The 23,564-nt window shown below is 43.3% G+C and overlaps 1 protein-coding gene across 1 annotated transcript in view; it reads left to right on the top strand.

Moving 5' to 3' along the window:
* The first annotated feature begins 427 nt into the window (after positions 1-427).
* Positions 428-23,564, top strand: part of LOC111971278 (protocadherin Fat 1-like) — a 98,244-nt gene continuing 75,107 nt past the window's right edge. Inside the window, 7 exon segments of the mRNA XM_070446014.1 lie at positions 428-559; positions 2,554-5,288; positions 5,291-5,364; positions 5,366-5,552; positions 5,555-5,652; positions 5,654-5,858; positions 22,062-22,376. Of these exon segments, the coding sequence (XP_070302115.1) occupies positions 2,582-5,288; positions 5,291-5,364; positions 5,366-5,552; positions 5,555-5,652; positions 5,654-5,858; positions 22,062-22,376 (3,586 nt within the window). The 5' untranslated portion in view covers positions 428-559; positions 2,554-2,581.

The raw sequence follows: 23,564 nt of genomic DNA on the forward strand, positions 1-23,564 counted from the left end.
GACTACCATTCACCCATGCGGGAAAATTTTGAATCAAACCTACACCCAAGTAACAATTTTAACTTGCTTGGATTACCTCAAACACTATTGGCACCGTGCGTAAATGTGGTAAAACATTGCCTACATTGGGGGGGTAAATTGTCATGTTCATTTTATGGATTCATGGAAAATGCAATCAAAAAGGATAATAGTGCATAGGTATTGGCATGATTTTTCCATACGAAATACCATTTTTTATGATTTTCCTATTATAGCCTGGGAAGGAATAAATAATTGAAATTAGACTAGGGAATAGAGCCGATCAAAGTTAACCGTTATCTCGATTCTTGAAGCGGGGGAGCGAGCTGGTTGTTTTATCTTCATGCCAGCAAAGTAGATCCGGGCGTGCGCAACGCGGAGAGATACTAGGGGAATTCAGTGTGGAAGAAAGGCAGCACGAGAAGAAGTGGAAAGTGGATAGAGTCGCGGAGAGGGAAGTCCACGTAGTTACCATGCAGACGTTCGTACCTTACAAACTACATGAAAAACCGCCAAATCCACGCCGTTAATGAGGCAATAGGTATGTAATGTGATGCATTTGTTTTAGAACTTTTCCTGTGTATAAGCAAGTTGTCTTTGTGGTTTGTGAATCGGAGTTAAAAGTTGAGATAGTCCGACCGGACTAGTTCTCTATAAGTGGCGCTCGAGCAGTGGACTGAAATCAGATCCCTTTCTTTCCCCCAGTGAAGTTGAACATTTTAAAGTTTTTAGGAAATGTATTAATAAATAGGCTACTATCGAAATTAGAGACTATGGAAGTTGGTCACTGTTCTACGCCTTTTGTATACTTGTGGGAATTGTTTTACACATTGTGTAGTGTTGGCGGTTCGGGTATTGTTGCCATTTCTTTAAACAATCCATACATCTGGCTCGGGCAATGCTGCCGTGTCTACGTGAAATGAATAGAAATGGGGACCGTTGGGGGGATGGGTTGGACAATTAAACAACAGACAGAAAGCAATGATTTTATGAAGCTGTTTAGTTTTTGCCTTTTGCCACCTTCCAAGAATATGAATTCAGCAAAAAAAAATCATTATTCTATAAAACATGTAAATATCATTTTTCCCCCCTTCTTTATGATTCGCCACGATTAGCCTAGTTCAACAGTTGAAAAATCCTGGATGTGTATGCAGACTTAGTTAAAAAAAATATTGTACATGTATTTATTTTACTAAAGTTTGCTTACTAACCTGACATGACTGTGGCATAAAGCCCTACACCGGAGGCATGAATAGTTAGCCTAATCCCCAGGGGGGAAAAACATAGGCTCATGGCATACTTTTTTGTTGTTGAAAGTTCCCATGCCTGCATTATGCTACTAGCCCCATAAAACATATATATATATATATATAGTCTATTGCAAACATACATTCAACATGTGTTTTGAACAGATCTAAGACAGCTGGACACCAGTGTCAGTCAATAGTCCGGCCTGGGATGTTTTAACATTCTCCAGTGCTTTTCCTGATGGCAACCCTTTAAAAGCCCAAAGAGCAGGGCAGTGTTTATTTTAGCACAGCCTAAACAGAAAATAGCCAAGCTCAGGAACTAAGGCCCCAGAGTCAGTATAGACACGGCTTTTAGTGCTAGAATTCAGTTGTCTTCATCATACACTATTTCCAGGCATAACGATGGACTTATAATATACACGTGAAATCCAATAGGAGCACAAACCTGTATGCCTGAATGTCACTTCCTTTCGTATTAGACCGTGTATTTTGAGTCCGTTTGCATGTCTAGTTATGCGAGGACAGTACCGCTTTTCCGCCATTTCCAACCCTTTCTTCGTGCAATGTGTCTGCTTGAGCTATTTGCATAATGTCATGTAGATCAAAGAATTTCAAAGATGTGCAATTTAGAAGATGGAAGGAATTGTGAAATGTGCTTATTATAGCGTTGAAGCCCGTTTTTCGCTTGACCTGCAATGGAATAAGTGAGAATTKAATGCCGTTCAACTATTTTGTCATTACCAATGACCTCCGTCATCATTTGTGCGTAGAGCACTGAATGAAATGAGTATATGTTCTGATGTGAAGAGACTCCTCTCTGAATAGTGCTCTCGAACAGGATTTACGTAGTGTATCTTTTCTGTTAAACCTGTTGCTGAAATAGTAAGAGGAATGTCGGCTAAGAGAAAGAAGTTATTTGTCCTATGTCTTTTCTCCCTCTCCCCCTCGGTCACATAACACCCATTTGTCAGCCTGACCATCGTTTGTCATGCCGTTTAAATGAGCTCAGTGAGGCTCACAGTAAAGAGAGGAGTAAGGTTAGAGACCTTTGTCGAGCAGRTATTAAGAGCAGACTTTCACCGTGCCACTTTAAAACCACAATTCTCTTAGGAAGGTTCAACATTTAGCCCTTTTGCTTGTTAGCACAAAGACATATATTTTATGACGCTCTTAAATTAAAGCACTGATCCATCCCTATTGAGATTTTCTGAAAAATCTATGAAATGTTTAATTTGATGTTTATTTTTTTCGCTTGATTCTGACCTTCTGTTTTGTGTGTCTCCAGGTGGTTTGGTAGAGAACACGGTACGAAAATGGGGAAATACTTGACTTCACTGCTCATGCTGCTCCTGCAGCTCCTCTGCGGCTGCACAGGGAACCAAAGGACGGAGAAGGCATTGGCCCTGCAGTTCACTCACTCTGTTTACAATGCMACCATATACGAGAACTCTGCTGCTAAGACCTACTTGGAGAGTCATGCCAAGATGGGCATCTACATCACAGACCCCACCTGGGAGATACGGTACAAAATAGTGTCAGGAGACAATGAGAACCTTTTCAAAGCAGAGGACTACATCCTGGGAGACTTTAGTTTCCTGAGAATACGGACCAAAGGAGGCAGCACTGCCATTCTGAACCGGGAGGTCAAAGACCACTACTTGCTCACTGTCAAAGCTGTGGAGAGGGGCACCAACGTGGAGGCTCGCGCCCGAGTCCAGGTCCAGGTCCAGGACACCAACGACCTGAGGCCTCTGTTCTCTCCCACCTCCTACAGCGTCTCGCTGCTCGAGAACACAGCCATACGGACCAGCGTGGCCAAGGTCACCGCCACGGAYGCCGACATCGGGACGAACGGGGAGTACTACTACAGCTTCCGGGAGTGGACAGATATGTTCGCCGTCCACCCCACAAGCGGGGTGGTGACGCTGACGGGCAAGCTGGATCACTCTGAGACCAAGCTGTATGACCTGGAGATCCTGGCSGTGGACCGAGGCATGAAGCTGTACGGGAGCAGCGGCTTCAGTAGCATGGCCARGCTGACGGTGAGGGTGGAGCAGGCCAACGAGCACGCGCCTGTCATCACCGCCGTCACCCTGGCGCCCTCGGGCGCCGACCGCGACCCCACCTACGCCATAGTGACCGTCGAGGACAACGACCAGGGACCAAACGGGGAGATCGCGTCGTTGAGCGTGGTGGCGGGCGACCCCCTACAGCAGTTTAAGGCCATGAGAACTAGTCCCGGGAGCAAGGAGTACAAAATCAAAGCGGTCAAGGATGTAGATTGGGACACCGAGCCTTTCGGATACAACCTCACATTACAGGCCAAGGACAAAGGAAGCCCCCCACAGTTTTCTTCAGCGAAAGTGGTACATGTAACATCCCCTCAGTTTAAAGTGGGCCCCCCTAAATTTGAACATGCTGTTTATAGGGTCAATCTCAGTGAGTTTGCCCCTCTCCATACACCCGTCGCTATGGTAACTGCCTTGCCAAAGTATCCACAGTTGAAGTATGCTTTCAGATATAAGACAGAGAAGAATCGTTTTGCTATTAATCCAGACACTGGCTTAATCACCACAACTGGACCCATCTACGCGGATTATGCCCCAAAATTTGAACTAGAAGTTATTACCAGTGACAAAAAGGCAGCGACCAAGGTTATCATTGACATTATAGATGTTAACAATAATGCTCCTGAGTTCCAACAGACCTCTTACAAGGCCACCGTTGATGAGAATGTACCCGTAGGGTCCAACGTGTTAGCAGTGAAAGCCACTGATCTAGACAGTGGCGAGAACGGGTATGTGACCTACAGCATTGCCAACGTGAGCCCGCAGCCCTTTGTCATCGACTACTTCTCCGGTGTCATCGGTACCTCAGAAGAGCTGGATTACGAGCTGATGCCAAGGATTTACAATCTCAAAATTAGGGCTTCAGACTGGGGTTCCCCTTTCCGACGGGAGKTGGAGGCAACAGTTACTGTCACACTGAATAACCTGAATGACAATGAGCCTCTATTCGAAAATGTCGACTGTGAAGTCACGGTGCCTAGAGACCATGGCGTGGGAGAGCAGATAACGACGGTATCTGCAATTGACGCGGACGAATTGCAGCTAGTGCGGTACGACATAAAAGCTGGGAATGAACTTGATCTCTTTGAGTTGAACTCCAACTCGGGGGTGCTTTCTTTGAAACGAACACTGAGCGAGGGGGAGGCAGGTAAAGTGTCCTTCCATAGTTTACAGATCAGAGCCAGTGATGGAGAGCATGAGACTGAACCAATGATTATGAACATCACTGTCATCACAGCTCGTAAGCCTGTCCAATTGAAGTGCGTCGACACTGGGGTTGCTACTATGTTGGCAGAAAAGCTTCTTCATGGCACTAAGATCCACACCGCAACTGAGCCTGACGATAACTTAATGGACATCCATTCGGTTAACCGCTACTCCCCTCAGTTTGCAGAGTCCTTCCCCAGTGTCATTGAGGTCAAAGAGGACCTTCCGGTTGGGGCTAGGGTAGTCCTTCTAAGCGCCTCCGACACAGACAGTGGTTTTAACGGAAAACTGGTGTACGTTATTTCAGGAGGAGATACAGAGAGTCGTTTCATTGTAGACATGAACACCGGTTGGCTTTTGGTTCACACTCCACTGGACAGGGAAACAACGGACCACTACACACTGAACGTCACAGTCTACGATCTGGGAATACCGCAGAAGTCCTCCTCGCGTCTTTTAGATGTTAAGATCTTGGATGCTAACGATAACAGTCCGCAGTTCCTGCAAGACTCCTATTCGGTGGAAATAAGTGAAAACACACYAGTGGGGACTGAAATCGTCCAGGTGGATTCCACCGATAAGGACCAGGGAGATAACGGAGTAATCAGGTATTCGATTGTGGCCGACACTGACCAGTTTGCCATTGACGAGCTGACTGGAGTAGTGAACGGTTGAAAAAGCAGCTCGGATCGGAGGTGCACCTGGTTTAACATTCTGAAGATTGCTGCGTGTGATCAGGCTGTTAATAACCTCAACTCGTGTCTACAGTGTTGCCCTAAAGGTCGTTCTTTGAGGACGTCATGACAAATTCCCCTCCAAATTCATGCCTGTCAATTTACGCGGAAAGTGAGGGAGGACCTCCCGATCGGCACTGTGGTTATGTGGACTGGAGGCTCACGACCCGGATGTCGGGCTGTCAGTCAGGTACGGTAACAGCCTCACGATAACGGGGACGGCAACGTCGAGTGGACAAACCTCAGTGGCGCGGTACGCCTCCTGCAGAATCTGGATACGAGAAACAGCAGGTGTACAATCTCACGGCGAAAGCCAAGGAAAGGAATTCCATGTCTTTATCGGTCGACAAGTGACTTTATGAGGTGGAAATTGTAGCTGGACGTAAACGAGAATCTGTATCGCCCGTGGTTCCCCCTCGTTTGTGGATAAGGATTTATAAAAGAGGACGCCCTTCATTCCGGCCATCCCGTAATGAAAAGTAACGGCTCAGACGAAGACAAAGGAAGAGACGGAGAAATACGCCTACTCAATACGGGACGGCTTGGTCTACGGGAATAATTCACCATTGATGAAGAGACTGGTGAGTTTCTCACTTTTTCCCCCCTCTTGTCATTACCATAATTGCCCTTGTGAAGGCCCATTCTTGGTTTATACATATTATTATTTAAGGCAACCAAATGGGCATGCATGATTTTTAATGGACTGGGATGTGAAAAGGGGTGACATCCGCATGTATCTGTGCAGACTATGCTTGTCTGCCCATGCCCCCCCCCCCCCCCCCCCCCCCCTGAAATATCAGTGGTGGGGCAAATGGAATGGCAGGTGAGGGTTGCCTTCCTGGAGAACCGCTAAGCTTCCTGATTCCTTTCATTTTTCTGTCTGAGGGAAAGAGAATTGATGGCAAGGAAAGCTGGAGCAGCTGTGTTCTAGACGTGCATAGACATCCAACTAGTTGCCGTGGAATTAAGAGGATTGCTTAGTGATTTTACCCACTACTCTCACCTTTCCCACAGACCTAAACACGGCATTTTTTGTTTCAATGTTGAAAAACGAGTCATATGCAACGGGTTTTGCGATGCTGGCTAATTCCCACATGAGATGGAACTTGTTTTGTATATGAGAGAGTTATTTTCTGTTGATTGTCATAGTCTGGCTTCAGTTGCAAATCTACATTTTTTTGTGTGTTCTGTGAAATGCACTTGACTGGCTCTTTGTGGTCTACAAGGAAAGTAATGATATTTTTTTCCCAGCTTGCTCCCGGAACGTTAAAGAACCTGTGCCAAGGGTTTAAGAAAATCAACGCAGTCGGAATTCAAACGTTTTTGCCACAAAAAGCTACTGTCACCCATTTTGGGGTGTGTCAGACCTGGCTTGCTGCCCTTTCATTTTAAACATAGTTTACCCATACATCTGGGTGGCTAATGTGAGTTTTTCTCCTTTAAATGTATTTCCTGCATGGCACTTACATATTTAATGTACAAATGGGCCGGTGAAACTTGATGAATAAACATCAAGTTTTTAGCATATATGTAGTCTATCCCCTAAGTCTGGAAGTTCAATGCAAAGTCTCTGGAAATGTAATTTACAGATTTTAAAGTAACTCAATGAGATATTGATGAGAGAATGTTAATTTAGATTCAGGTGGAGACATACACTTTATTAAGCGGAGTAAATTAGGGCCTTCCGTGAACCTGTGGGGAAATCACACTTTCTTTGCTGGTACATTAGCATGACGGGATGAGCCGGCATGAAGCATTGCTCCTTAAGGACCATCTGTCAGCTATTGTGCCTGTCCAGTCTTAGTGTGATTGTTCTCTGGGGTAGTTGTCAGATTGTTGCTTGTAGATAATTCTACCTCTTTTGTTCAAAAACACTGAGGGAAAATGTAAACAGAGCGAACTGGAGGGAGACTTTTTGATTCCTGAAATGCAATTTGAAACTCATCTGAGATTGGTTTAAAAATGGCTTCGGTCCCGCTCGTCAACATTTGTAGAAACTTTCTCACACACAGTGCACTCTTTAGGGAGTTGACGTTTTGAAACAAAGTGCCTTATATTTAGGCAACAGAGATTTCTGCTCTGTGGTTTGTTAGTTGAGACTCTGCCCTCGGCTTGGGGCTGTGGATCTTAGGCCGAGTCTCAGAAGTGTTCTTGTTTCCGTGAAGGACACCCACTTCTTGTTTGAAATCCCACTCCTGAATGTATTGGATGCAGGTCACCGGGAGCTCCTGACCTGCTCTTCCTCCCCTGTCCTCGACCTCCATGGCCTTCAGAGTGATTTATCAGAAGTGGCAATGATAGGATTGTCCTGCTATTCAGCCCCATTGTTAGGGATCACAGCCATAGCTGGTAGCAAACCAAATATGCCCAAGGCAACGGTGTGCCTCCTGGGAATTCATGCATTGACTGAAGGATGGTTTGGGGGGTTGGTCTGAGCAGAGGGGGGTGTGAGGTTACCATGTGAGGATTATGCTCTACAAGAAATCAATGTAAAACAAAGGGTGCACACCCAGCATCGCTTTCACCAAGTCATGCAGCTGCACCTAGTGCTTTCCGACAAGTAGGAAAACAAGGGTTGAGAAGAGAAGAAAACAAATGAAAAAGTGCTAAAACCAAAGGGTACATGCCAGAAGCCACACACACCTTAAGCTCTGGAAAGGTTTTTATGAGGGGGCTAGTAAGGGAAGGCTGGCTAACATCTGTGGCTGGTTAAATTAAATGCCTTTTGGAATCTCATGTTCTCCTTATGCATGCTTTATTTATTCCCTTTATCCTCTTGAACCCCTGGGTTTGAGAATGGAGGGGTAGTGATGAGGAATGTGCAAATGAAAAGGTCTTTAGTGCCCATTTGACTCCCTTACCTCTCATTTTACTGCCAAGAAGATACAATTTTGGCCCTTAGTTTTTCTCCTTAAGCCTAAATCTTTAACTTTCTATTTAGTTACAAGCTTAATTTAGTTCAGTGAACAGAGGTGGAAATTAATTTATGTAACTTCAGCTTTCAATATATTTTTTGACCCGATTCAGGGTTTGCTTTTGCTAACAGCAGTAATTCTGCCATTTTTAGGCCAAGATAAGATGAGCAAAACCCAGAAAGTTGTTACTTCTAAGATAGGAATCAACATGTTTCCCCCCCTATCCAGTTCTTATTGTCCGACTGTAGACGGCTTTATCCGCCAAACGTCTGGCCCCTCTGGATCTCTGGCCCTTGTATTTACTTCTGCACATCACACAAACATGTTTAGAGCTGGGGGCTATGTGGAGCCCTGGTGAGATTTTGTGTGCAGTCCAGGCTAATTCTGTCCTCGTGTGTGCTCAGACACTGCTGTTGGGGTTATCGAGCTAATGGGGGCCTGACACACTTAAGGCCAGCTAGGTATGCCCGCTAACCTGATTGATGTTTCCAGGGCCAGGCATGGAATCTAGTTCCTTGATTTAATAAACCTTTAGTTGGAAAAAGGAACAAACAACTGGAGCCTGAGGTCGTGATACAGAGAGAAGAACAACAAGATGGACCTATTTTATAAAGTAGGCTAGTTGAGGCTTCTAGTAAGAGGGGGGGTTGTTGTGGTTGGGCGTAGAAGTTAGGGCTGGGAATTGCCAGGGACCTCAAGATAAGACATTATCACAATACTTAGGTGCCAATACGGTATTTATTGTATTTCTCGTGATTCTATATATATATATATATATTGTGAATCTATAGTGTGATTTTTTTATTGCGATTCGATGTTCCAAACATATTGCTCACCACATGTATGCTGCAGAGGGGCAAGAGAGAGCCATGAGGAAACAGGTTTTGATCAGTCATGGAAATCAAAGTTCTAAAAACAAATTGGCTCCCTATTTTAAAAGCTATGAATGAAAAATACTGGAGTTTTGCTAGCCAACTAGCTCAAAACTATATTGGGATATTGTCAATATGATATATCGAAGAAAAAAAAAGAAGATATCCCAATATGTAACTGTACACCCCCCCCCAACCATCACTAGTAGAAGTTATTGTTGTGGGGTGGTCGAGGTGGTGAGTGGTATTAATTTGGGACAAAAACCACGACATTCCRTTCTCTCTGTGAATCTAAATTGAGATCGACTCTTAATGGTCTTCACTCTGCAGTGCACTATAAATGCTTTTCACCGACGTCCCTGTAAAAAAGCCACTAATGCTGCCGCTGTTGCTTAGGGAAGAGGGAGGGGTGGAGGATGTTGTTTGTCATGGACTGTGCTTAATTAGTGGCGAGGTAGGCTATAGGCCTAGGCCCAATAAGTCTTGTACTGGTACATTGTTCAAATCAAATTGTATTTGTCACATACACCTGGTTAGCAGATGTTAATGTGAGTGTAGTGAAATGCTTGTGGCAACAATGTAAGAAATAATACATWAAAAAAAACTAAATAGTGCATAGTTTCCTAAGAACTCGAAGCGAGGCGACCATCTCTGTCGGCGCCATCAGTGAATCGATGGAGACCGTTCTCAAAGTAGATCAATTAGACTTGGTGCTTGCGCTAAAGGATTGACTGCCGATTATGAGGCCATGGAAGGGTTATCTGTGATCAATTAAGCATGTCTTTCTGTTAGAACTCCTAATACCTTGTATTTCGGCCTTTGACGTAAAGAGCTAGTTCGACCAGACTCTCTCTCTCATTGTGTTTCTCCTCCAGGAACTGCTAGTTTAAATGCTGCTTTGACAGCACTATTGAAGTCATGTCTTTAAGTTCGTTAGCCTACTTTGTGAACCGAGGTGAAAAACCAAGATGTGATAATTGAATTTGCACTGATTCACTTAACAGGGGGAAAAAGAGGTGCAAATGCATATTAATAAAAGTCTCCAGGCTTAAAATATACTAGTAGGATAGGTTACCAAAGGTGTAGGCCTTCATGCGGTGTGTTTGCATTTATGTWGGAAAAACGTAAGGAATCTCAACAGCCCCAGTGGAATCGCCTCTTCTGTCCAGATGCTCGTTGGATAATGTATGCATTGCCCTTTGCTCATTGGATAATGTATGCGTTGCCCTTTCACTTCAAACTGGAGGCAGCCGGTGTGCTGAAATAGCTGTTTGTGGAGGCAAATTAACTAGTTTGACGTGGAATGACAAAGTTCTGTGAGCTTGTGTTTTCCCCTCTTCAAATTTGGCCTTCCTCCCACCTCTCTTCCCCAAATTGTCCCCCCATTGCCCTTCCTGTCGAGAGCGAGGTAGGGCCGACCCTCAGTGATGCCAGATAGGGGAGGTATGTGGCGAATGGTTTTGTCTTTTCATGTTTGGCTGCGTTCACTATTCCAGCCATGTTTGCACCACCAAAGCTTCATGGGAGATTGATTRAACCCAAACACCCAGGCCCGGTCCCTTCTATTTTTTTAAATTCTATACACAGAAGCTCAAGTCAGAAGTGTGACTTCTTCAGCACACTCAAAAGAGCCACATGACTTGTAATGGTCTTTGCTTGAGCGCCGTTGCTGGGGCGACAGGACCAGGAATGTGCAGCGGGGCAAAGTTGATTGTAGGGTGCTAAATGAAAAGCACACTTTCCCCAGTTAAAGTTTGTTGTTTCTCTCTGTCCAGTAAGTCTTTTTTAGAAACCTGTGAAGGTGCCGCGTGCAGATGGTGTGCTCGATTGTGAGTTAACTCTTGTCATGCTAATCTAGGCAATTGAGACCCGTGGCTAATAATGGTTGGTGACATTTTGTTTTCTTTTTATGTAAACTACTGTAAATTATGACTCTACACAAGTTGCTAAGGATTGCACAGAGATTCTGCCGACAAGACTGCTGTAACTACATGTTTGTCACACATTTGACGGAAAAGAAAAGAATCAAATTGATCTTAGTGAAGTTTACTGGGATATTTCGATTGTTGAAACTTGGGCCTAGAAGCCATTTTGTTTTTCAGTTCTCTAKCTTGGCGTGTGTTCCCCTGTTACTTTGAAAAGACCTACAGTTCCCTGTAGCATGTTCACCTGAATGTGAAGTCGTTGTTTTCCGATCATAGCCCCAATCAAAATGGAGTTTTACTGCAGTGAAAGGGGTAACCGACAAAAGGCTTAGCTGGCTGTTTATTTTAAAGCATCTCTATATRATGCATTGGCTCTCAAAGCGTAACTGACTGAATGTCAAAGTGAAACAGTCCTTGGCTTAACGAATCCTGAGGTTTCATGTGTTGAGAGACAGCCACTTAAAATCAAACGGCGGGAGATGAAGATGCTCCTTTTGAATTCCCCGTCCGTCATGTTCACTGTCAAGCTGCCAATGTAAAGACCAAAGACAGGAAACATCAGAATTACGGTAGCATGACCAGAGACAGCAGCTTAATGGCACTGGGTTCAAATCCAGTGTTATACAGATGCAGACACTGACATGTTTAGGCCTAAGTGCCATGGTTGCCTCTTAGGGTTGAAAAGCTTAGGATAGAAAATGCTGCCCAAACATGCATTTAAACTCCCATACTGTCCCAACCTTCCTGTCATAACTCTCAACAAACATAATGCCTTTTATAGGCCTAAACGCCACTCTAATCTCTAATCTCCGAAGACAATAAAAATTGATTGAAAAAAAGAATCAACCTTTGTAAATGTCAGCACGGCAGCCTATTGGAGAAACGAGAGCAGGCCTATATTTCAAAGTGCCTTATCTGTCTCCAAAAAAAAGACCTTTCCGCGGGAACCGTTTACCGCRGCGCATTGAGTACAGTCGGTGTCAGTGGGCAACTATCTCAGGGGGCTTCATAAACATTTTGCGATAAGGGGAAAACAGACGGTACATCGCGCCCACTATTATCAGAGGAGCGGGGCATGGCACCGGAGGGCCGGGAGGGAAAAGGTCTTAAATTATAACGTGATATTAAACCAGGTGGCGCTTCTCGCAGGCCCGCTCTGAGGCCTTTTGAAATAACACTGCACTCTGTGACAATGGTAGCTGCCTGGGCATGTCCCAATAGGCTTCCTCAACTGGAATTAATGGGGTAAATTCTGCCAGAAAAAAATGGAAAAATCCCATCAGGCATGTTTTCATTGCATCACTCGCCTTTCGTTCATTAAAGACTCTCTCGCTTTCACTCTGTATCTCGCTGCGTTCTCCCCTCTCCCCCTCACTCCAGATGAATGCAGCCATTCTTTTAGTTTTTCCTTGGGCCAGAGAATCTAGAATAGGATTCTTATTTTATTACACAGTGTCATCAAGCTATAGTTTTAAATATCTATGCCGTTTTAAAACGTTAATGCCCCCCTGGTCTGTTGATGCAGTTTTAGTAAATGGCAGTTGTTTAGTGCTTTTAGTTAGTTCCCTCCCCTTTTTAAGACCATATGATTATGTAGAGTGAAGCACACCGCGCCACATTGTTAAGCTGGCTGAAATGATTCAGTTTGTCTAAAGTTTTAAAGTACCATTTCCCTTAAGCCCAGCTGTTGATAGCGCTGTTTTATGCCTCCGGTGGCGATTGTATACAAAATGCACAATGATGCGCRAAGCGGAAGTGGTTGGTGGATCGCCGGGTCAAAGAGAGATCAAATTACATTTTGTTACAGCAAGTGTAGACTTTACTGTTAAATGCTTACTTACGAGCCCTTTCCTAACAATGCGGAGTTAAAAAGTACGCAAATTTGCACAAATGAATTAAAAAAAGGAATTAGTAACACAATAAAATAACAAGAACGAGGCTTTATACAAGGAGTACCGGTACTGAGTCAGTGTGCTAGTGTACTAAGTAGTTGAGGTGATTGAGGTAATAGGTACATGTAGTTAGGGTTAAAATTGACCAGGCAATCAGGTTCGATAATAAACAGAGTAGCAGCAGGGCGTGTGAAAGTGTGTCTGTGTGAGTGTGTTGGTGTATGCGTGTAGCGTCAATTTGCAGATGTGATATGTTTTGTGTTTGTAARCGTGTGTATGCGTGTGCACATGCGCGCGCATTGGAGTCGGTGTAGTATGTGTGAGCCCAGTGAGTGTGCATAGAGTCAGTGCAAAAAAAATTAAATGGGTCGGTGCAAATAGTCCGGGTAGCCATTTGATGAACTATTGATCAGTCTTATGGCTTGGGGGTATAAGCTGTTCAGGAGCCTTTTGGTCCCAGACTTGGTGCTCCTGCACAGCACGGCAAGCTGAGAGAAATTCACTTTTGTTTTGAGAGACTGTGTGAACTCATCATGCAGCTGTTTTGATGGCTGTTTTCCCGGATCTACACTAATGTACTGAATACCCGCTGAATGCTGGTCACTCTTCAAAGCGCCACCATATTTCGTCAATGACCCCGATATGGTCTTTGACACTTCAATAGCCTGCTAAGTCCTATTTTGCATGGTGATTCTAAGCCTTTGGCCGATGTGTTACCGTCTGTAACTCAAGCTGTCCGTATTTATTCAGAAATACCCATCATTCTATAAAGTAATAAAGATGATGAGTGCGAACGCGAGCCCTGTAGGCTATGTGGGTATCCCATGAGGTGGAGTTTTTCTGCTTTGGCTGCACTTCATAGCCTTGTGAATTTTTCAAACGTTTTGGGCATTAATACTTACAGTATGGACCGGAAAACGTTGGAAGTGCAGGGCTAGGCTAGCTCTTAGCTTCTGAGAACTCTTGGATCCAAAGAGATGATTTGATTTCGAGGGGGCATGGGAAACTTAGCTCAGGACTCTTTTTCTAATACACCCAGGGCTCTACGTGGTGGAGGAATTTGAAGCATTCCACCAGGGCCGGTGGAAAGAGAAGAGGGGGGGGGGGAGCACTGAGAAAGTTTATGTAAGCATGTGAGGCAGGAGTCCTAAGAAGGCTGAGGAATGTGAGGGGAAAGGAGAGCGGAATTACCGAGAGGTAGTTCAAAGCAAACGTCTGATTTTTTTCAAGTGCAGAGCAAGGGAGTGCTGGCGTAAGCCGAAATAGCTGATCTCTCGGTCTTGAGAAGACACGTTTTTGTTCTCTCGTGGTCTCCGAAGCACGTAAATTATTCCTGTACGGCCTCTTGTTGTGAAGGTCACCGGAAGACCATCTCGACTTCTGTAGATATCTTTGTCGACAATAGAAAAAAACGGTGAAAATWGTTTTTCTCTGGGCTGTGTAAAGTTGACTGCAGCCTAATTCCTCATTACACGTTTTCAATGCCAGAAAAATATGATATTGACTCAGTTTCTGAAGTAGACGTCGTGCTACCATATGAAAATAAGCACTGGGGATAAACAGGATTTTGCAAATCCTAATCCTCTCTTGACAACCGGTAATCTTTTTGGCGCTCTAATTTGTTTCAATTGCCAGCTTTTGATATCCATGGCATGTGCAATCCTCTCCATTTGTGGCGACACCATTGTAGCAACAAGGCCTTCTGGGGAAAAGAGTGTCTCTCCACAATTTAGCCCCCCGCCCACTATGTACCCCCTTTCATGCCAGGGACCGTGGTCCTATACATGCTAGAAATACCGAGCACACCTCATCCTCTGAACTAAATAGGGAACATCATAGTATAGTTCCGCAGGTCCTACCCCCACTGGGTGTTACTTTTTTGTTTTGGCCTGGATCAGCTGGACTTATCCAATCCACCTAAATGTTTTCTGTCCTCAGATCTCCAGACCTCCTCTGCCATTTTCCTCGGCGCCTCGAAGCACAACCGTGTTATTTCACCATTTTGTCAAAACAACACCGTGTTGTGCAGCAGGCTTCATCCAGCCTCCCCGCTGTAACTAGCTTTTGAGTAAATGTCACGGTGGACCTGTTTCCGGAGACTGATTGAGGCGGCAGGTAGCCTAGTGGTTAGAACTTTGGGCCAGTAACCGAAAGGTTGCTTGATCAAATCCCAGAGTTGACAAGGTAAAAATCTGTTGTTCTGCCACCTGAACAAGGCAGTTAACGCACTGTTCCTAGGCYATCATTGTAAATAAGAATTTGTTCTTAACTGACTTGCCTAGTTAAATAAAGATAAAATTAAAAAAAATTGAAGCCAACACACTTTGCAGTTCACACGCCTACATGAGATGGCAGAATTGTAGGGACAGCGTTAGCCGTTAGCTCTTTTTATTGTGTAGCCTAGCTGCTGTGCTAGGTGGCTGTCGAAGGTGTAGCTGTAGGCTATGCAAGGAAGAGGGAAAGAAAGGAGAGAGAGAGCAAATCTGTCTGGGTAGGTTGCCTAAGCTTTGTCAACTGTTTTTATTGCCTCAAGGGCACATTTTGCAACTTCCTCATTGACTAGCCTAGAAGTATAGGTGTGGTGGCTAAATACCTCAGATTAATGATTTATACACATTTATACAGCTAACTATTGTCTCAATAGATGCTTTGTCGATAGATGCTTGTCTTCTAGTAGGTTTATTTAAAGCCAGCCACGCATTCATGTTTGAATAAAAAGTAGATGTCAACTGAAATTGTCCTTGTGTTCAGAAAGAGCTTAATTGAAATGGTTCTCTTTTTGAATTGAACTTGATATTCTAGGCGTCAGAGCCTCATCAAACTATGAAAAAGATAGAAGATTTGGACTTTCTTACTTCCGCCAGTCAACCATTACAATGCTATCGTACCAGTTGGCCTTACCGACCACAGTTTACGTTTCCTGTGAGGGGTGAGTTTGGGGCAAGGTCCTCTATGACTATGCAGTATTGTTGTTAGTCACCACTAGAATGAAGGAATTACATTTTATTTTCGTGTCAAATGGTTAATTGGCAACCCATCCTATCCGGGATTAATTGAAACATAAACAAGCATTGCAATAATTCACTGTGATAATTCAGCGATAATTGCTCTAGCAGTGCAGAACAGTAATATAAAGTCATCTTCTCTATGCTGATAGCTTTAGGGTTGGCTGCTAAAAGCCTGACACTGATGAGCGAATGGAATGAAATGGTATAGGTGTGGTGGCTAAATACCTCTGATTCATCATTTACACCCTCTGTGAGTAATTATCCAGCCAACTATTGATTTGATATGTTTCGATAGATGCTTTGTCTTCTGGTATGTTTATTTAAAGCCAGCCACGCATTCATGTTTGTATAAAAAGTAGATGTCAACTGAAACTGGCATTGTGTTCAGTTAGAGCTTCATCGAAATGGTTCTCTCTTTAAAATGGAACTATTCTAGGCGTCAGAGCCTCATCAAACTATTCAAAAAAAGTAGATGTCAAAAGTAGATGTCAATTGAAACTGGAATTGTGTTCAGTTAGAGCTTCATCGAAATGGTTCTCTCTTTAAAATGGAACTATTCTAGGCGTCAGAGCCTCATCAAACTATTCAAAAAAAGATACGAGATTTGGACTTTCTTCCTTCCGCCGGTCGACCATTACAATGCTATCGTACCAATTAGCCTTATCTACCACGGTTTGTTGAAGTTTCCTGAGTTTGGGTCAAGGTCCTCTATGACTATGCAGTCTTGTTAGTCACCTGTAGCAGTGCAGAACTGCACTAATATAAAGTCATCTTCTCCATGCCGATGGGTTTAGGGTTGGCAGCGGACAGCCTGACACTCGTGAGCGAGTGGAATGGTTCTGCTATGCCAGTGTCTCCCAGTCAAACGGATGAGCACTCAAGCATGGGCATTGCGTTGGCACAGGCACAATAAATGTCTCATCCGTCTTGTTCAAGCTGTCTCTCTTTTACCTTGTCTCTCACACACAATTAGTCTGAATAGCACACATTCTCACCCTTACACAGAGACACAGAAATGTATCACACACACACACACACACACACACACACACACACACACACACACACCACTCCCTCCATCTCATCCTCACTCCTCTTCCCAATCTCCACCCTCTCTCTCTCTGCCTCTCACTCATACTCTTTCCCCCATGCTCTCGCAGGACGCTAGCAGTCGATTAGCACTCACATTTCTTATTCATGCTTCACATTTGCAAATCTGTTCCTCCCAGAAGCTATCTCATGGAGTGCAGTGAGTAGTCGGCATTGCTTCCGTGAGAAAAAACTCACACTTGCACATTTTTCGCGTTTTTCTTGGCAATATATATGTTTTTGTAATCTGTTTACCTCATTATATAATCACTTTTTATTTATTTTTTATTTCCGCCTCACGATGGCCCTTTGGGTGCATTTCACATTCGGTGCCAGCCAGCAAGCCTTGACAAGCCTGTATACCCATATGACATCGACCATATTACACCCTGCATGCCTTCAGAAAGTATTCATACCCCGTAACTTAATCCACATTTTGTTGTGTTACAGCCTGAATTCAAAATTGATTAAATATATATTTTTCCTCACCCATCTACACACAATACCCCCAAAATGACAAAGTGAAAACATGTTTTTAGAAATGTTTGCAAATGTAGTAAAATAAAGAACAGAAATATCTAATTTGAGTCATCTGAGTCAATAATTTATCGAAGCACCTTTGGCAGCGATTACAGCTGTGAGTCTTTCTGGGTAAGTCTCTTAAGAGCTTTTGACACCTGGATTGTGCAACATTTGCCCATTTATTCTTTAAACAATTCTTCAAGCTCTGTCAAATTGGTTGTTGATCATTGCTAGACAACCATTTTCAGGTCTTGCCATAAATGTTCAAGTAGATTTAAGTAAAAACTGTAACTCGGACACTCACTGTCTTCTTGGTAAGCAACTCCAGTGTAGATTTAGTCTTTTAGGTTATTGTCCTGTTGAAAGGTGAATTTGTCTCTCGGTGTCTGGGGGAAAGCAGACTGAACCAGATTTTCCTCTTGGATTTTGTCTGTGCTTAGATTCATTCCGCAAAAACATTTATTCCCGAAAAACTCGCCAGTCCTTAATAATGATTACAAGCATATCCATTAGGGTTGGGTGATATCAATTTTTATTTGTCACATGCGCCGAATACAACAGCTGTAGACCTTAAAGTAAAATGTTTACTTACAAGCCCTTAACCAACAATGCAGTTTTAAGAAGAATACTGAAAAAAAATAAAAGTAACACATAATTAAAGAGCAGCAGTAAAATAACAGTAGCAAGGCTATATTCAGGGGGGCACCGGTTAGTCAAGGTAATTGAGGTAATATGTACATGTAGAGAGTAGCAGCAGCGCAAAATAGGGGGGGGGGGCACAATGCAAATAGTCTGGGTAGCCATTTGATTAGATGTTCAGAAGTCTTATGGCTTGGGGTAGAAGCTATTTAGAAGCCTCTTGGACCTAGACCTGGCGCTCCGGTACCGCTTGCTGTGCGGTAGCAGAGAGAACAGTCTATGACTAGGGTCGCTGGAGTCTTTGACAATTTTTAGGGCCTTCCTCTGACACCACCTGGTATAGAGGTCCTGGATGGCAGGAAGCTTGGCCCCAGTGRTGTACTGGGCCGTACGCACTACCCTCTGTAGTGCCTTGCGGTCGGAGGCCGAGCAGTTGCTATACCAGGCAGTGATGATGCTCTCGATGGTGCAGCTGTAGAACCTTTTGGGGACCTGAGGACCAAATCTTTTCAGTCTCCAAATTTTAATAACCATATATATTACTGGCTTAGTACACAAGGAGGCACCAAAAAACACAAAAAAGGCCATTAGGCATCTTTTACCAGAATGATAACAAAGTTAGCACAAGTTATCCAGCTAATAAAGTTATACATATATATGCAAATGACCGAATGTCATTTTTGTTGAGTTTGGTCATTTACAAGCGAATGTGAATGAGAGCTATTATGCAAATTAACAAAGTTTTGACGCATGCTTGTCTGAATGAAGAACAGTACTGTGTACACGCTGTGTCTGTGTGGAGTCTGGGAGTCGCTAGGGAAACGGGCTTGCCTGCTCTGCTTAGAGAAGATAGGGGAGGAGCAGATGGGCCTAGAACGGAGCGGAGAAAAAATGCAAGGATATCAAGATGCAGTGGTAGTTGTACAGAAAACTCATTCAAAGGGCTTTGACTTCTCAAACACCCTTATTAATTCAGACACTTACTTAGATAACTAGCAAGTTAAACTTAGGGGTCGCACTATCTCAGAAATATTTGGTTTTCGTGGCCCAAAAATTTAAATAAACGTATATGAAATATCTTGCTACGTTTTGTAAACGCAGATCTATAATGCTTCTTATTGTAATTTTCGCTCAGCATCAAACAAATGTTGTGCTTCAGCTGCACGTGTCCGTCCACTCGGATTAGAATTCACGAATGGGCATTCTATCAAACGACAGCGCTCCGACTGATGTGTAACTACTTTTCTCTGATACTTTTCTCGGTGTAGCCAGCTTACTTTTCTCAGGTAAAATGCAAGATTAACTTTAAGCAAAACATTAGGAAATGTAGCTGGTTACATTTATTCTATGATAAACATTAGAAATATGATGGCCATGTATCGTTTTTTGCTTTATCATTGTAAGCTCATTTACTTGTGTGGCTGCCAGCCACATAGTGTTGCATTTCTGTTGTCATCTGATGAAATTKAAGCTATTTTCTGCCGAATGTGTTGCACTAATGTATTTTTTGTGAAAGAAAAACTATAGTTGCACGTCGCTGATCACTCTTTTGAAGCAAAAAATGACTATTGACTTTCCATATAAACGCGATCTCTGTCAATACACAGCTGCTCCCGCTTTCTCCCGTTGTGCTGGTTCAACTGTTCTAGGGAACTACTGTAAACTTCATAATGAAAAATAATGTGACAGGTRAAATGAAGAACGCAATCTGCTTCATCTCCTAACGTATTGCACAAGTTGACTGCAGGTATTTACATAAAAAGTAGCGACAAATATTAAAATGTACGGTATACTGTCTAAGCCTAATACCCATAACATGATGCAGCTACCACTATGCTTGAAAATATGGAGAGTACACTACTTTTGCAGTATTACTTTAGTACCTTCTTGCAAACAGGATGCATGTTTTGGAATATTTTTTATTCTGTACAGGCTTCTTGCTTATCACCTAGACAATTCGGTTAGTATATTGGAGTAACTACATTTTGGTCATATAGCAGATGCTCTTATCCAGAGCGACTTACAGTATTGATTCCATAAAATGTTTCTACAACAATGTTGTAACTACAATGTTGTAACTACACTGTTGTTGATCCATCCTCAGTTTTCTCCTATCACAGCCATTCAACTCTGTAACTGTGATAAAGTCACCATTGGCCTCATGGTGAAATCCCTGAGCGGTTTCTTTTCTCTCTGGCAACTGAGTTAGGAAGGACGGCTGTATATTTTTAGTGACTGGGTGTATTGATACACCATCCAAAGTGTAATTAATGCTGAAAAGGATATTCAGCATTTGCATTTTTTTTACCGATCTACCAATAGGTGCCTTTCTTTTCAAAGAATTGGACAATTTAGTATCACACAACATTTCAGCTTTTCATTTTTGTATAAATTTGTTGAAATTTCGAAATACATAATTCCACTTTGACATGATGTGATATTGTGTGTAGGCCAGTGACAAAACATCTCAATTTAATCCATTTTAAATTCAGTCTGTAACTCAACAAAATGTTGAAAAAGTCAAGGGGTGTGAATATTGTCTGAAGGCAGGTTATACCCTCACATGGCTGTAGGAAGTGTTATGGAGTGTTACAGTGCTATCCATTTCCACCTTTGCCACCCTGCCTCCCGGGCCTTATTACACGGCTCAAGCTAACAGCTAACCCTGGCTAGCAGTAATGATGAGTAATGACAAAAAAAGCACCTCAGACATAAGATACAGTAACTCTGAGGTGAATAAAAACTCTGAAACCCCTGAAAAGTGAAATGTCAGTGACAGGTGTTGGAGATTTCTTTTTTTCTTCTCTTTATTCTGAATATTTTTATTCCCCCCTGAGGTGAAAGGTAGGCCTGTCTCTCGGTTTACAGACCTGCAGTGCAACTCATTGAGTTACAGGGAGCAACAAAGGGTTTTGAAAGGCAGGCAGTAGGAAAAGTAGGATTGGTGCCATGGAGCAGTGTCTTATCGTTCTTCGGTATATGGCAGACTAGGACAGTACGCGATTACCGCTTGCCTATACGTGGCAAACAGGCCCACGCCCTGGCTTTATTATAATTTATTACCGTCGGAGGTGTGCCGGGCAAATGAGCTCACTTTTATTGCTTTCGATAACAGGTCATTGGGACCTTTTTAAAATGGTAATGTTTACTTAAATTGCATGGAAAGAGATTTTCTAGAGATTGTCTTCTTAACTGAGTAATTTCCTATCGCTCTACCCCTGACATGCCATAACCCAAGTCTGCCTAATGATCAGATATATTTTTAAAGCCCCAAATAAAATGTGCATGAGAAACCACATCATAAATGTTGGGTAATCCTCGAGGGAAACAACTGTGCACCCATCCAGAGAAGGATGGCTGACTAGCCTACTTTCTAGTTTGCTGTTTTGATGGTTCCACCACTGATCTCCGTTCAGTCATCGGGGGTTTTGTTGTGAAATGTTAGTCCAGGTCTTTGAAAGCTCCTCTGTTTGCTCAGCTGAAAGCTATAGGCCCCTCATGGCATATGGCCTGCTGTACAAATCCAGGCCTGTCATGTAGAAACAGACAGCAGGGTCTGATGTCAATACCAACCTTCTACCCTACCATATTCCCCCTACTGCTGTGCACCGACACCTACCCATGATTAAAATAGCACGGACTGAGTTTCTCTCTTTCTCCATATCTTTCCTTTCTCTTTCTTTGTTCTCTTTCAAGTGGTAACTATATACTGGAATATTTTGGTTTGCCTAAGCGTTTGTGTGTGATCCCCATACAGAATGCTAAATGCTCTTTGAACTACTTTTTGTTTTTATATGTATGGACTAAGACAATTTCCATATAAAAGCTGGGAGTGAAATGGTTTTCCATTCAAAAGAAAATGGATGGTTTCTCTTAATACAAGAGCCCAAATAACTAATTACTCTCTCTTTCTTTCTCCCAGGGGTCATCAGAACCCAGGAACTCCTGGACCATGAGACCACCCCGCACTACTGGCTGACTGTGTACGCCACGGACGGTGGCGTGGTGCCCCTCTCGGCCTTCGTGGAGGTCTACGTGGAGGTCCAGGACGTCAACGACAACGCGCCGCAGACCTCGGAGCCCGTCTACTACCCGTCGGTGGCGGAAAACTCGCCCAAGGACGTGTCCATCATCCAGATCGAGGCGGTGGACCCGGATGCCCGGGCCAGCGACAAGCTCTCCTACAAGATCACCAGTGGCAACCCCCAGGGATTTTTCGCCATCAACTCCAAGATGGGTAAGACGAAGGCAAAGGCCGCCACTTTTCTGAATTGAACTTTATTGATTCCCAAGGTGGAATTGATTTCTCGCAGGCAAACATGTGTAGTGCTGCTATGCTTTAAATGAAGAGCATACACCGAATAGCAAAGGTAGACAAAAAACAACCAGGTAAGGTCACACGTGTCATTAGTGTTATCCATTTGTGGTACATTGAAATGTATTGTAAATGGCCTTGTCTTTTGCTTCCCATTGACTTTGTATTCCAATGGATGTGTTCTGTAATATGAAACACAAAGCATGTACAGCGCCTTGGATTTATCTTCCCACGTATGKGTGGCCAGCAATCAACTAACCATCGCCTAACAGATTGTAGTCAATAGGCTACACACCGACTGAGAGACAAGTGTATGTAACGGCATGTCCAATTTCATCACTAGAAAGAATACAACTCCTCTCACAAGGTTGTGAATAGCGCTTCTACATAAAAGGGTAAAGAATAAATGTAGAAAGAATAGATGTTCAATCGCCCTTTGAGACTATGAGGGTACATGGGGGCAGTTGTAGGTTATCTAGGTTATATCAATCTTTTTGTTCTTGTTCTATAAGAAGCCTTTGATATCTCCAGTATGGCCACATGATTTTAGCATGGTCGATAGGAGAGATGTCGACAGGTGCTTTTCCCACTACCCACAGAGCACAGTGTGTTCACATATGGTGTTCTGAAAATGGATGAACGTTGAATATTTCWTTTTTTTTGGGGTGAAGCCCACTGGAGCAGACAGTGATTTTACTCCAGCACGAGCGGAAATAGTAGTAAAAGGACTAAAAGGTGCAAACTGAAGCTTTTGAAATGGAAGCCAACATTTTTGAACGTGGATGTTTTTTTCAGTGGACTGTGTTATTTTTGGTGGGGTTTTGAGGAATTGTTCACACTTTATATTCAGTTGGACAGATACCATGTTATTACATACGACTGTGATTTATTAGTATAATACCATAGTTCTTGACTTTGTTCAGTTTCATTACAATTCAGTCTGGACTTCAAATGCCTTGTCTACAGTCCCCACGCCCAGCTGTGTAATTACAGTTGGGTTACCAAAGCAGTTAGACGCTACAAGGCATAACAGCGGCTCAATATGAAAAGTCTGCTAGCCTGAATGAAGTCAATCAGCAAAACGATATTTGTATGTCCCCTTTTAATAAT

Source organism: Salvelinus sp. IW2-2015, linkage group LG13, assembly GCF_002910315.2.
Source record: "Salvelinus sp. IW2-2015 linkage group LG13, ASM291031v2, whole genome shotgun sequence".
Classification (NCBI taxonomy): domain Eukaryota; kingdom Metazoa; phylum Chordata; class Actinopteri; order Salmoniformes; family Salmonidae; genus Salvelinus; species Salvelinus sp. IW2-2015.